The sequence below is a fragment of the Lates calcarifer genome, linkage group LG7_1, assembly GCF_001640805.2.
Source record: "Lates calcarifer isolate ASB-BC8 linkage group LG7_1, TLL_Latcal_v3, whole genome shotgun sequence".
In the NCBI taxonomy this organism is placed as follows: Eukaryota; Metazoa; Chordata; class Actinopteri; family Centropomidae; genus Lates; species Lates calcarifer.
The window spans coordinates 22590028-22606204 of NC_066839.1; the positions used below are offsets into that span (position 1 = coordinate 22590028).

Consider the following 16177-nt stretch of genomic DNA (forward strand, 5'->3'; position numbering starts at 1 on the left):
GATCCTTGAAATTGCATGCATTGACAGATTTAATTTTCAACAGTGAGGTACAATAGGATGGAGGTTTGTTTGACAAGCATTCAGGGGAACAGTTGAATCTCAGGTTCTTGTATTCTTCAATGAAATGGTTGTATCCTCCCGGGGTTGTTGTAAGATTCTTCAGATAATTATCAAATGATTCACTCTTGCGTGCAACAAAGGTGAAGCCCAAGATGTCTCCAACCCTGTTAATGCCATCCATCTGGGCAAGGGACCAACTCCTGGACCAGGCATCACTGGCAATCCAGGTTCTTGATGTGTTGGTCCTAATAATTTCCTTAAAGAGGACCTCCACCAGCTCTGCCTTGAGCATTAGCAGTACCACCTGGGCACTGGAAGAATGGATTTGCTGAGCAACTTCCTTGATACGTTGCTCACTGAGTGAATGACCAAGGTAATGAGGCAACACTTCTTGATAGGCCAAGCACACATTATTTGCCTCGGCATCCCTGAGGAAGCTCTGGAAAGCTCCTCTGCCATATTCATCATCCCCATACACAACACCGACCCAGTTCCAGTGATAGTGACGCATAATTTTGGCCACTGCTTTGGTCTGATGATTATCATTCGGAATAGTACGCAGAAAAACTGAATATCGCTGCTTATCACTCAGTTCCGGTGAAGATGATGTGCTGCTCAGCTGATAAAATGAAACAAGAGAAATTTTGATCACACAAAAATAAACACACATATATACATACAACATATATGTACACTCACAGAGCACTTTATTGGGAACACTGGCACTTTATTGGGGTCATTATCAAGGCCACTGATGTTAGTGTACTTGATTTGTTAGTGCTCCTGGCTGTTGTAACAATTGTTTGAGTTGTTGGAGTCAAGGCCAGTGTGAACAACAGAGCAATGAGCTTGATAATGACCCCACGGGGATTCCCCAGAACTCAAGTACTTGGATGAGAGGGTGAAAAATGTTCAAGTATCTACAACCAAAATCTGGTTTCCCTTGATTCAGCAATATGTAAAGAATAACCCATGTTTTGATGAGTGTGGAAATAGTGAGAACATGAGACACTCTCAGAAAATCTGATGGTAGATGAATCAGTGAGCATAAATGAGAACATAAATGTATTAAATACTTTGTAAAGTGTATTTGCAAAAAAGGATTTGTGACTTACTAGAGGGACCATGTACACATTTAGCAGTCTGGCAACAGCAATTGATTCCTCAGAGTATAGTGCTCCTAAAATAATCTTGACTCTGGGTCTGAAGTCGGTGTAGTTACACTTTACGTTTAGTGAGCCATTGATTGCAAGCATGTGCCCCACATTCTGCAGTGATTTGCTTGCATCTGAGCAAGTGTCACACATCAAATATCCAAGACGCACTCCAGGGAGGAAACCAGCTGCATTTATCTCCTCAATTTCGTGGATTGTAGCTAAGGATCTCATAAATGATGGCAGATCAAACCTGAAAATAATGTTTAAAAAACCAACATAAAACAAACATAAAATATTGTGTTTGAGGTACTGCGGCAGAAAAGCCAGTTATTTAGACATTTTTATCCATGTAAATACATATACTGTATATATTATAGGTTTTTTGGTTCATAGATGAACAGATAAGAATTAGTCAATCTTCAGGATCACAGCATTGAAGACAATATTCTGTCTTCTGAGTTATTTAGATAGAAAAGTACAATTTGGGAATTACAATTTATTTTAAAAAAAACTGAATTTGAATCAACATGTTCACAAAACACCTTTACCTCTCTTAAAATTGTCAGAGTAATGCCAGCTGTATTTTCCTTTAGGTTTTTTTTTTTTTTGATACAATTAATTTAAAGACAAAATGTCTGTCTCTGGGATTTCTGCAATGTGACTTAAAAATGACATTTAAAAATCAAAACGGCAGCATCTCTTCCCACACAGCGAGTGCTGTGGACTATTTCCTGCCCTATATATCAAAAGTGTTAATTGGAGCTATTTTCTACCTTCCTGACACATGTATAAATATCATCTAATGTAATAAATTAATTAGATCTTATACTCACTCTGAGCAGTGGAAGCTTTCAGGTCTAATCCGTTCATGAACTGCCTTTACTTTACGATGACATGGCAACATTATACCAATGATAACATCCCCAGGAGCATGGGCTCCACAAGACTGTGCAAAGTCACATCCATCCGCAGAGGCCAGGACATTACACAGAGTTATCAGGGTCAAGACAAGGCTGCGCAGTGGCTGACACATCTGCATCTTGAGCGGAACAGGTGAGAAAAGCACTTCTGGGAGGTGCAGGAGCACTTTTTACTTCTCTCACGGAATTTGGGCGGTGCCACACAGTTTATGCAAAAAACCGGTTTTAAAGCAGAACAGGAAAGAATGTTTATTTATAGATCAAATGTCTTCTACCATGCTTTTCCACCTGGCAGGTGCTGGTACAAGAAAGTAAAGAAAGTAAACTTTTTTTTGGTTCATACAATCATTGCACAGAATAATGAATAAGGACTGTCTCTGTGGTGTGTGTTCAGGAACTGCACCAAAGAAAAAAATCCACCCAGTCTTTTTCTTTTTTTTCTTTTCTTTTTCTTTTTTTGCTCTTGTTTTCCCTCCAACTCTGAATATGAAGCTAAGAGCCTGTCACTCAGACAACTGTGTATATGTGGTCAATTAGCCATTCAAAAATCAAGCAGGACAAGAAAATGTTTGGGCAGGTATAGGAACAAGACTAGCAGGCTAAAGATAACATTCCACAGATTTCTGTGAAATGAATTTACACATCTTCTTTTTAATCAAATGTGTTTTCATCATTTATCTCTATTGATGTCAGTGTCACTGTCAGTGTAGTTATCTTGATTTTGATTTCTTCTTAACACTGGTGTATTTTTACTGTTGTATTGTTCACTGACTGTCAAGACATGATTACTATGTCTTGGGCATTATGAATGTCATTTGCGTGTGGGTGTAGGTGCAACTGGTGCAGCTTCCTCTCACAAGGCAAAGTCAGATGCTCATGTCACTCTTGGATCTGGTTTCTTTTTATAACTTTCAATGGATTTATTTTGTAGCAGGCCCAAAACATTAGTCTACTGCATTTCTTTGAACTTTGGGAGGAAATCCACACAAATTCAGACCTGTCTATGTAGCTATTGTTATCCTCCCCAATCTCCAAAGTATAAAACAAGATCATCCTTACTCAACAATTTGGTATAGAAGACTGGATAATAAGCTAATTCATCCTGACCATTGATAGCATAATAGACAAAATCATTTTCGATCCCCGGTTTCTGAACCCCATGTTGCCCCCCATGTGTGTCATCAGTGTGTGAATGGGTGTGAATGTGTCACGCCCAAACCAATTTAGCATCTAAAGGAGGTTAGGTCATCATTAGGTGGTATTATTGGTGAATGTCAGCTGATTATCAGAAATCAAGACTGACATCATCAGCTCTACATGAACCTGCAGAGGAAAATCTAATCACATTTTATTGTGGTGACCAACGAAAATGCACTTTGGTGGTCATGGAGCAACATTTTATTCTGAGCATCCTACTGCATCCATCCAACACTGCAACATGTAGACAGCTGAAGCTGGTTATACTTTTAGTGTTTGAATTATTATGTATCACAAACATAAATGTTTTCTTTTTACCTAAAAAAGGAAGCTCCTTGAAACTCCTTGGATTGTTCCATAACCTTAACTGGGTGTTTGTTATAGTGTAACTATGATGATGAAGGTCCCCGGACTGTAATAAAGTACAAACCAATCTCTTTCTCATAAACCTAACCAAGTATTTTTTGTGCCTAAACCTAGATAAACTGTGACTGTACAACAACAACTTGAAGTATATTTATTATTTACCAAGAATCAGTACACATGCTGCTGGTACGATCTTGTGGGGCACATCTTTGAGATTTCATCCATTTTTTCCTGTTAAAGGTTCTTTCTGGGGAGTCCTTCCTTTTCTGTTTCAAGAGTCAAGGACAGAAGCTGTTTGGCAAATTAGTAGTTTGTGGTTTATTAGGCTATATAAATAAAACTGATTTGACTAAACAAGCAGGTAATCAACTCCATCTAAGGAGTGGGTATGATCTAAAGTTGTCTAAACTGTCATCATACTTAGAAAAATACCATACATACTTCAACTTTCATACTCACACCTAACCTGTTTGGTCAGCTGGAAAAACCCATGCCAAACCATAACAATTCCTTTTACCACATGAAGATAAAGTTACTTTCTAACTTATCACTGAAAGTTGAGACTGAATGTGACTCATTACTTCAGAATCATGCAATAAACAGTGCTCCTAATGTTAAGGGCATGATTTTACACATTTTCACTGTATTGAGTTTGCTGTGTGAGCACTATAAAAAGCCTTGGTACAATGAATCAGTGTTTTTGACTTGCTGAACAAGACATAAGTCTGAACATTTTTCTAATTATATGATCTCAATGAAACACACTTACACTGTTACACGGACATAATATCCAAAACTGGAAGTATAGCTTACTAGCCTTTTCTCCAAAGCTAGCAAGTGGAAGTGGAGCATTCTGTCAGACTGTGTGTTTTTATGATGTTTTAAATGTTTTAAAATTTTCAGGTGAAAGTCAGGAAAAACTAATACTTGACAGTTAAAGGGGGGAGATGTTTGTATATGTTTTGTGGGACTAATTATCAATCTTTCAAAAAAATTAAAAAATAAAAATAACTTGGTCATTCCTAAAATTACATTACAGCTTGGGAAAGATAACTTTGCAACTGCCAATATCAAATGTATACTATGTTAGCCTGCACTTTGTGTATTACAATAAGAAAAACGTTAAATATGGAACTCAAATAGGTGGTGACTGTCAGAGATATTTTCAAGCTGACTTGCTTGTGTAGCTTAGTTAAGCAAGTCTAATGTTGTGTGAGCACTATAAAAAACCTTGGTACAATGAATCAGACAGTACATTTGTATCTGGTACTTGCTTTTTACATGCTGTAGCTGATAAAAGTAGAGTTTTAGCACAGTATATTGTATTGAGATATTATTATTTAGCTGACCTTCTGTCTTCTTATAAATGTCAACCCAACGGGTATCTGATGCACCTATTTCAAATAAACTAAATCTGGAACTACACACAGACCTTAGGGTCATCCTACATGCACTGGCCAGCTGTGGCAGATAGATTGACAGCAGTGCTTTCCTCTAGGAGATGGAATGTGGGCAAGGTGCCTCTGCAGGTAGGTCAAGTGACATTCAGCATTGGCACAACACTTAATTGTGTGATAATGTTCCAGGAGACTAGACAGAAATCAGATGGAACAGTAATATGTCTAAATGTTTACTCTATTTCAATATTCCAATTAATTAATAATGAATAATGGAATCAGTGGGTGGGGGGTGGGGGGTGATGGTTAGGTTTAGTAATAGTACTGAGCCTGAAGTTACAATGAACAGCATTCCCTTTCAGGTGGATCAGGTTGAACCTGAGGGACAGGTGTGACAAAGATTGGATAGTCCTGCCCTCTGCTGGCAATTTACAGCACAATGTAAAAGACAGTGCTATATCGTGTCACTTATCAGGGAGTATGTATTCATGATGTTGTCACAGTTATCAGTTAATCTTTAACAGTTACAGTAATCAATGAAGTAGAGAAGCATGACACAGGAGCACAGACGTCCAGGAAGCAGAGAACTGTCTTTACTCAGCAGTCAGCCTGTACTCTTCTGCTCATTTGTTGTGCAAGAACACATGAGCAGAGAATATCGGCTGTTTGGTCAGAGGAAGAGACAGAAACAGAGGTAGAGATATGCAGGACAGGAATGATTTGCAGTTTATATTCAGTGGTTTAATTGCTTAAGCACATTTTCTGAAACATTGTTGCAGTTGCAGCAACACTATGAGCAATCACCACACCATTTAATACTAGGCAGCACAACACTTCATTTGTCCTGAAAGAGGCTGTTACTCACTCAAAACATTTAACTTGTGTGACAAAAGTAAATAACTTTATCAGGGGGTTCATCACTGCCACCAAACCAAACTGTCCCCTTATCACTGATTAAGTCAAAGCAGTCAAGTATGAGTCTGTCACTGTTATTACCTATCAGTAATGTTCCCTATTCACAGTAAGTGCCTTACATGTCACAGTACTATAAAATAGAAATAACAGATAGAATATAAACAGAATAGAATAATACAAAACATAAATCCCCTCTAGATGTTCCTGTCTCTCTGCTCACAGCGTTTCATGTAATATTTGAAGTTACAATACACAAAAAATCTTTTTGCATGTTACAACCCACCCCAGTACGTCTCGTCTCTGTCATATCTTAAGGTAAAAGCAAACAGCCTATGGTTGTTGTTTGAGATTTCATCCATTTTTTTCCAGGTTCTTTCTGGGGAGTCCTTCCTTTTCTGTTTCAAGAGTCAAGGACAGAAGCTGTTTGGCAAATTAGTGGTTTGTGGTTTATTAGGCTATATAAATAAAACTGATTTGACTAAACAAGCAGGTAATCAACTCCATCTAAGGAGTGGGTATGATCTAAAGTTGTCTAAACTGTCATCATACTTAGAAAAATACCATACATACTTCAACTTTCATACTCACACCTAACCTGTTTGGTCAGCTGGAAAAACCCATGCCAAACCATAACAATTCCTTTTACCACATGAAGATAAAGTTACTTTCTAACTTATCACTGAAAGTTGAGACTGAATGTGACTCATTACTTCAGAATCATGCAATAAACAGTGCTCACAATGTTAAGGGCATGATTTTACACATTTTCACTGTATTGAGTTTGCTGTGTGAGCACTATAAAAAGCCTTGGTACAATGAATCAGACAATACACAAAAAATCTTTTTGCATGTTACAACCCACCCCAGTACGTCTCGTCTCTGTCATGATGTTGTCTCTGTCTCCTCCTCTATGTTCCCCAGTGTTGTCTGTCTGCCCCGTGTTCAGTAAGGTTGGTACACGTATGAAAGCAATGACAAATACATAAACTGTTGTGAGACAGTAAACTATAGATTTCTGAATTTCACACAGTGTTTTTGACTTGCTGAACAAGACATAAGTCTGAACATTTTTCTTATTATATGATCTCAATGAAACATTGGAACACACTTACACTGTTACACATACATAAAATCCAAAACTGGAAGTATAGCTTACTAGCCTTTTCTCCAAAGCTAGCAAGTGGAAGTGGAGCATTCTGTCAGACTGTGTGTTTTTATGATGTTTTAAATGTTTTACATTTTTCAGGTGAAAGTCAGGAAAAACAAATACTTGACAGTTAAAGGGGGGAGATGTTTATCTTTTAATATCAAATGTATACTATGTTAGTCTGCACTTTGTGTATTATATTTTACTTTAAAAAAGTTAAATATGGAACTCAAATAGGTGGTGACTGTCAGAGATCTTTTCAAGCTGACTTGCTTGTGTAGCTTAGTTAAGCAAGTCTAATGTTAAAGTTCCTTTTCTGTGATGATTGTGTTTGTTGGTCTACCATGGTATTGTGTGAAAGAGTAATGTTATCTCCTCTGGCCATGTACAATATTTATCACTCAATGATTTAGTTGACTCAACAAGCTACTCAGAGTAGCAGAGCAGAGGTTTCTTGCAGACACTGCAGAGAAGTGACCTGAAAAATCACAGCAGACAATGAGAAGCAAGCAGGACAGACGACAGTCAGCCTCTCTCACTCCCAGCAGATCAATCAAATCAACAAAGAACTTGCTCAGTATATTTTACTTTACACTACATGACTACACGTGTGTCATGTTTTGTTGTCCTGTCTGTATATAGTTAGTTAAGTCTGCAGGTCAGTGTGTCTCTGCAAAAAGCTCCAGAGAAGCTCCTGCTGTCCCATAGGGTTTAAATCTAAAGTAAGCCATCAAGCAACCAGGAAGATTATATAAATAATCGAAATAGAAAAAGAGTTCATGTGCTGCTGTGTGATTGCCATGTTACACTACAGGCTTTATCAGGTTCTCTTTCCCATGAGGATCATTTCACCTTATTTAATCACTGATTAGTCACTTATTAGTCGTGCTTTACTGTGAAGTGAAAATCATATCTCCAGCTTCTTTGCTTTACTGAGATTAGTTCCACTGAAAATTCTGATGTCATCTTTTCATCATTGTTCATATGAAAAACTGAGAACAGTGTGGATTCATCCTTGTTTCATTTACTATAAAACAGCCACAAACCCACAGATTGTTACTTGTTATTGTTACTTTTTGTAGCTCTTGTGTAACAAATCTGAGGCCTTTACTGCTCTTTTCAATAAATGATTAATGAAGTTACTACTAAGTAATTCTTAATTGCTTACTACTACATACACAATGCATAGAAAGTAGGAGAAATGCAGGAAAGTGACAGGGCCTCCACATGATTTTTAACTTCTTAATACAAGGCCCACTTAGCTTTTTTTCTCCCAGAGATTTCAACTGCATCTCACAGTCTTCTTCAGTGGATGGAGTTTGTTCAGTTGTCAGGCTGCAAGTGTAGAGGAAAAACAACAACAACATTTTTTATAGTCAAATTCCAAAGTCAAGAATAATATGTCACACACAACAACAGTGTGCCCCCACTGTTTAAATCTCTGATAATTTATTGTGAAGACATTGTTAAATGATGAGAACCAACAGATATAAGAATATTCAACTGCATTCACTGAGCCAAGAAAAACAAAAGGAGATCATCATTTGTATTTCTATTTATTTAAAAATAACCAGTCATCCAAAGACTTTTCAAGTCACCTGCTTTCAAATGATCTATAAGATCACTTTCTTTAACATTACTGTTAAATACAACCCAAATAAATTAAAATCAATAGTAACACATTTCACATAGACTGTCAGCAGTATGTTTCTACTCTGCTGATATGATACAGTAGCTCAAATAGCAGTAGTATTTGTAGGTAACACTTTAGAATGAGGTTAGACAAATAAACAGATTATTGATGCTTGAATTAGTGTAAAAAGTATATGGCTGATTCCTTCATCTGCCCACTGCTGGCTGCCTCTACAGTCCAATCAACTTCCAGCATCTAGTTCTTAACATAAGTTGACTGACAGTGTGATTAAAGTCACATCATTAGATTCGTTCATTTGTTCCCTGACTGTTAATTGTTAATTTGTACAGCCCTATGATGAAGTGTCACCGCTTTATAGCTAAACAGGCTTTTCAAACACACACCGCGCACGCGCGCACACACACGCACGCACACACACACACACACACACACACATTCACAGAGCATGCTAAAATTGAACACTTTTCATACAGAGGAGCATGCATCATGTTACACTGATGCTACACCACCCCCTGCCTGTCCCGCTGGTTCACAGGCAAACCTGGCGGTTTGAGGGAAGAGGGAATGGGCAGTTCATGCAGGCTGTCAGGGAAGGTCGCAGGGCTCAGTTGCTTCAGGATAGTCTGCATAGCGGCGAGGACCAGCGGCGCCGGACTCCTCCCTGCCAGGTACTTGTACGTCTCCTCACCCAGTACCTTACCCCAGCGCTCCGGCTCCCTGCCCAGAGCTCCTTTCATTTTAAAGTGAACCTTTGGCATGAACATGAGCAGGTTGTCCAAGCACTGCCTCCTTTCCCCGCCGTTCACCTCCTGGGAGTCCCTGAGTTTCTCAAGAATGACATCCAGCGGGGTCAGGCCACTGTGGTCCTGGGCGTGCGGAGATGCTCCGTTCCCCAGTAGCATGATCACCGCCTCTGGTCGCAGGAGCTCACAGGCCAGATGTAAAGGGGTTCTGCCGTCCTCCGTGTGAAAACACCCGGCCCGGTCTGTGTAGGAGGCCGCGCTGGGTATCCGGTGAGTCTCCTGTAAGATGAGGCCGAGAATGTAACGCCTGTCGTAGCGGACAGCCATGGCAAGGTGTGGGGCGGAGGACGGGCAGCAGCAGAAGCGCTCCCCGGGCTTTGCTAGCGCTTCGTCCGTGTACCGGTTAAGCAGGTACTGGGCGTATGCCTGGTGATCATGAACTATAGCGTAGAGCAACGCCTCCGACGGTGTGTAAATCCTCTGACTGGCGTCCTCCTCCTGGTAGAACGTCTCCATCGTTCGCATGTCCTCCAACATCCAGACCGGCTTCAGGTCTCTAACAGCCCGGTAGAAAAGCAGCGAGAAGGACTTCCGATGCTTCTCGATGCTCCGAGCCGCCGAGGTGACGGTTAAGGAGGCCATGGCTACCCGAGTAACTTTATGTCCTCAACGGGTTAGACTGCGTCCTTCATCGCTCTGGAGCCATTACCTCACGAGCTGCGGAATAAGACGGACTGAACACAGGAGCATGTTAACTAACAAAACACCGAGAAAGGACAACGATACGGCTCTGTTTACAAAGAGATTTATATAGCAACAGACCCACATTCCATTACGTTGCGGACTGCTGTTGGACTCCTCTGCAGTACTGAGCTAACGCGCATGCCCACAATGTGATAACGTTTGAGGTTTAGGAAACTTTATTGACAACCCGTGTTTACATATCAACCCAAACAGAATTAGAAGCAGAGAACACTTTCCACACCCATCACAACGAAAACCAAACAAACTCCTGTATACACTGAGCATGCGCTATGCATATTTTTAACATGAATGTAGCTGACCAGGAATGTGCAGTATCACACTATAATGTTTTGGGAATGATCCATAAAAATATATAAATGCCACAATTAATTTTCAACACCAATAAATATGTATCATTACATAAATTCAGATAATGACGGCATACTGATGGTAAAAGAAAAGATGTATTTCTACTGCCAGCCCGTTTTAACTCGCCATTACACCGGCAGAAAATCGATTTTTGACTTGATTTGTGAATTGATTCAGAATCGTCCACGTCCGCATCGCGACACACACACACACACACACCACTATCTATCTATCTATCTATCTAACACACACACACACACACACACACAATCTTCAATCAATCAATCAATCAATCTTCCTGAAGAGGAAGGAAGATTGAATTATATCAGTAACAGCAAGAGCATTCATTCAGTGAGATGCATAATGTTGGTTATGTTCTGTATCTTGTTGATACAGAACACATGAACTTGTAAGACACAGTTAACAAGATTCACTTGCTTAAGTAAAGTAAACCTACACCCTGGGACAGATCAGGAAGGAATGGGTCCCTGTGCACAGACAGATAAAAGGCCTCACCCCTTACTACCTCCCCTCCCTCTTTGTCAGCAACATTTTACAGATAAAACAGATCCATAATGACAGTGACACACCACACACCAATACTGAGCACATTACAACAAGGAGCTATAAGCCTACATATTAAAGGAAAGCATTAATGAAAACCTGTAGTATACCAATTCTATTCATTGTATATGTTTCTTTTGTACAGCTGTAGAGTCTGCTCTGTGATGAAAAGCCTCCTGCTGTCAGGGGGTAGCAGTGTGGACACAGGCGCAGACACGAGGCAGAAGCAGAGTATACAAAAAACAAGGTCCTTTATTCAAGCGGGGTCGGTACACGGGTAGGCAGAAAGAGAAAGCAACGGTACAAGAGGGCTAAGCTGAGGCAAGGTCAAAAATACAGGCAAGGGTCAAAAAACTATGGCTGCGAGAGAAAAGTCTTCGTAGTAAAGGCTGGTAGGTCTGGCAGAGGCACAAGACGAACTGGCAGGGAGTGCAGGGAGACACAGACACTAAATACACAGGGGCAGGGCAGACAATGAGACACAGGTGAACCACATTAGGGCAGGGTAGGTAATCACCAGGAGGAGGGAGCACAGAAGGAAGGGGAAGACAAGACACCTGAAACAAGAGGGAGGTCAGTGATAACAAAATAAAACAGGAAATAAAACAAACACAACAGAACTACAAAACAAAAGCCCTGGCTCAGAACTGACACCCTGACACCTGCTGCGTTTACAACCACACTCAGCACCTGCTGTTATATTTAGAGATTATTAGTACTGCTTCTAGTATTATTGCTACTATTGCAATCACAGCTTTAATTGTCATTACTGTTATTACCACTGTTATTATTGATACTACTTTACATTTTTACATGAAATCTGTGTTATGCTATGGTGTCCTAGTCTTTCTGCATGTGCACTTGCATACAGACAAGTTGCAACATCCAAATGCTGACTAACTGTTAATAGTAATTAACAATCAATAAAGTAACAGTAGTGATAAAATAATAGATTATATCATAACACCAGCAAGTGCAAAGTACTTTTCTGCTGATAATACTTGTTTACTTAAATAAGATTTTGAGTTCAGGATTCTTATTTTTATTATTTACACATATATATACCTGAGTAATGATTATAATCATCTTTCAATTTGGACTGTGTCAGCACAAAATTTAGCGTACTGCTACAATATGTTGTAAATGGACCGTACTTATATAGCGTTTTTCTAGTCAATATCGACCACTCAAAGTGCTTCACACTACAGATCACATTCACCCCATTCACACACATTCATGCAGCACTTGTTCTATACAATGTGCTTTCTTTCACTGATGACACACGTCGTATCTTGCCCAGGGATACTTCGGTATGCAGACTGGAGGAGCTGGGAATCGAACCACTGACCTTCTGATTGGTGGGCGACTGCTCTACCTCCTGAGCCACAGCTGCCCTGTCTGTGCAGTACAGGCTGTGTGGCTTGTTGTGTAGTAATCATCTTTGGTCACACTGGGGCAGTAGAGATCTACTGAATGTGGATGTCATCTTCACTGACTTGAAGATGACAATGATCCAAACACAAGGAAACACTGACAAATGTATGGAGTTTGAACTGAATCTAACAGAATTACAGCTTCACCAGTCTGCTGCAGTTTTACACATCACAACATGTCTAAATGTTTTTGGGTTACTTACAGTACTGTGCAAAAGTTTAAGGCAAGTTTTAGATGTTTTTACTCTCAACTTCTCCAAGATGCTGGAACAAACTACCTAAGAACAGGTGTACTGAGGAGAACTGGAGCTGTTTTTGACCAAATTCTAATACAATGATTTAACATCCTGGGAAATCAAAAATGTCGCCTGGAAATTACATTAACAATAGACCTTTGTAGAAAATGTTTTATGGGAGACGTAATTGCCATTTGGAGGAAATGTTTCTTTTGAATGAATGAAGTACTACATTTATTAAAAAGCACACAGCTGTTACATCAGTAATCACATCCCATTTGAAGTTACTATTAGACAACAATAGCACTTTGGTTAAGTGCTCTTGGTTAAATGTAAATAAAATGTTGTCTTTGAAGTGACTGTGAATGTTTTCTGTATTAAACCAGACCATCTTTACCAAACCTCAGCCCCATCTCTATGGTGAGTCTGGTTGGGTGGGGTTAAATCAATCTAAAATTATGTTGGCCAAATTTAGTGTGCAGTTGAAAAGAACTCTGCAATTTCCCCCTGCAGAGCCAAGTTCTAGTTCATGTAGGCTGAGGAAGTCTGCGTGTGACATGGTGGATCATAGCATTATTACTGAAAGGTTGAGAACATGGGTTGGTATCTCCAGGACTTGGTTTTCCTCATACCTTTCTAACAACAACAAAAAAAAATAGTATATGTTGATAGTTTTATCCCCTCTCAAGCAATGTCTAAGTATGGGGTCCCGAGGGGCTGGACCAATTTTATTTTCTTGTTATTTACTCTCTTTGGGCCAAATTATGAAAGAGTACAATACATAAAATTATACTTAAGTACAATACTTAAGTAAATGTGCTTAGAAACAAGAGGTGTACACAGACATCATTATTTATATCTCTATCTGTATCTGTTCAGCCAACAAAATTATCTGTGTCTGTATTTGGATAGAAGACCAGAGGTGGTTCTATTTTCTAACCTAATTTTCATGGCCAATGCAGTTATTGTGCCTTCAAAGCATCAAAAAACATAGAATTAATAATGAAATGTACTTCCGCAAGTTTTATTAACTGAACCCCACCAACACCACACCATTAGAATCAGAAACTCAAAAGATTCTGTCTTTCACTGGGGATAGAATCAGTTTAAAATACCATAGAAATATCCTTCAGTTGAAGGGAGTTAAGTAGGGTACTAATATATAATGTTACTGCAGTTTGAATTACTATTTACATTACAGTAATACACTTTTCTCTGCTCAATATTATTTATTTATTTCTCCCAACTGAACTAAATTTGGATCAACTGCAAACCCACCACTATCAGCTATAACTAGGATTTTCTCACAGGGCACTTTTGGTAAGGTTATACTTCCCTAACATGGATGAATGAGTGACTGAGAAACAACAAGAAAATTATTTTTTTTTCCATTTTCAATGGAAGAAATTAACACACACACACACACACACACACACACACACACACACACACACACACACACACCTAAAAACAGGTACTAAGCTTTATTCTGATGTATAGCTTGTAGGGGTTTGAGAGAATTCCAACTGCTTCAAAAGGGTTTTGCCTCCTCAGTGCGGGAGTTTCCCTGAGTGAGAGCCAGGAACAGTCAGCTGCAGGCCAAGCATTTCACACCTAGGCCTTCACTGATGTCCTACCTGAATTAACCCAGCTCTTAATACTGTTGTTATGATGTCACAGCTATAGAAACCATCAACAACATACAGAAACGCAGTATAACAGAACTTTGCATCACAGACAGACATGTCATGTAGCCAGAATAAATGTCATTACTGAAGCAATGCTATAAAACCCCAATGAATACAATTCAATAAGTCTCCAAACACTGCAGCTACAGCTGCTCCACACACATCACATCCAGCAGAAGCATCAGTATTAACTCATAAAATGACATAAAAGACATAAACAATAAAATATAGGTAAAATACATTTTACCTACCAAAACTGCTTTGTAGACAAATTTAAAAACTGCATCTGTCGAGTGGACATTCTCAGGCGTAAAGCGAATTAAAACTTGAGACTTACTGATGTGCCTTTGCTTATATGAATGAGGAAATTTGGGTAGAATGTTTCCATTATATGTGCTTTGGATTCAGGTACAGTTACTTTCCACCACTGGAAACAGCAGTTTGTTCCTCAACAAATGGGGTCAAAAGTCATCAGCCACGAGTCAGATCATAAAAAAAAAACCCTCAACACATGGCAACACTGTGCTCCTGTGACATTACTCAGTGTTTAATGACAGAAAAATAGGGCTATATTACAAAGATGGTACTAAAAGAGTGTCAAGTGCTTTGTCAATTTGACCTTAATGTATAAATTAAGCTACAGGAAATCAAACACTTTGAGGGCTGCAAGTCAGTTCTTAAAGGACTGTATTAATTTTAAATTTTTGAACCAATCTGATGCTATTTTCAGTTTAAAGAAATCTGAATGACAAGCAATTACACACAATATAGTTACAAAAATAAGAGTAATTGTACACTATTTCACTTCTTTTTCTCTTAAGATTTACTTACCATTTTGTTTTATAACCCTGTAATATGATCACGTTATCCATGACACGGCAGCCTTGCTGAATTACAGCTCTCTACACACAGGACGTTTGCATTATTAAGCCCTCAGTCCTTGATTTATTTGTTTCCCCCATGGATCTCACACTAAAGCTGAATATGGCTATGAATGTTTCATATTTCAGTATGACTGATTAAGTTGCCATGACTATTAAGATTCCCTTGATTAGAGCTGCAGCCTCTGATCACCTCTGGCTAAGCCTTTGATTGAATTTGCAGTTGGTGGGTGGTCAGTAGCACATTTCAGCTGTGACCACGTCTCTTTTATCCCCAGTAATTACACTCTTCTATTCCAACCAATTGAATTAAATGTCAGAGGGAGACAGCTCAACAGGCACTTTAGCATGCCAGGAATCATCACTGTGTGTGAAGGTCTGTCTGTGGACACTGATCTGGGAGCATCATGCGAGTCTGTTTACTAAGGCTAAATCAGTCTGTAAATATTTATTAATTTATTTTTTGCCTTTAAAAGCAAACGTTCACCATAGAAAATCTGAGGGACCACTTGGTCAAAAATGAATAGACATATTAAAAAGATATTCTTCTGTAGTTCATAGTTTGCGCCTGAGCTGAGCTCCCTATGCAGCATATACTTAATTTCCCTGAGGGAGTCATCCCAAAGGGATCAATAAAGCCTGTCTAAGTCTCTAAGCAAAGGTAAAGTCTCCCGTCTTTGTTGCATGCAGAGTTACATGCAAACAA

General features: G+C 39.2%; 2 protein-coding genes and 1 pseudogene across 3 annotated transcripts in view; 1 reads left to right on the top strand and 2 right to left on the bottom strand.

Moving 5' to 3' along the window:
* The window catches only part of zgc:112001 (uncharacterized protein LOC550384 homolog), a 38980-nt gene extending 28406 nt beyond the window's left edge, over window positions 1-10574 (bottom strand). The window contains exons 1-2 of one of the 2 annotated variants that reach the window (XM_018671571.2): window positions 10383-10571; window positions 8697-10290 (exon numbers count right to left, since the gene is read on the bottom strand). In XM_018671571.2, coding sequence (XP_018527087.1) covers window positions 9314-10198 — 885 coding nt within the window. In that variant the 5' untranslated portion in view covers window positions 10199-10290; window positions 10383-10571 and the 3' untranslated portion in view covers window positions 8697-9313. Of the gene's footprint in view, window positions 1-8696 lie in introns of those variants that run through there. The other variant, XM_051072059.1, reaches the window with a different exon arrangement.
* The window catches only part of LOC108899331 (gap junction beta-7 protein-like), a 494318-nt gene that overhangs the window by 132298 nt on the left and 345843 nt on the right, over window positions 1-16177 (top strand). The gene's annotated exons all lie outside the window — the stretch shown is intronic.
* The window catches only part of LOC108899326 (leucine-rich repeat and fibronectin type-III domain-containing protein 2-like), an 81626-nt pseudogene that overhangs the window by 14887 nt on the left and 50562 nt on the right, over window positions 1-16177 (bottom strand).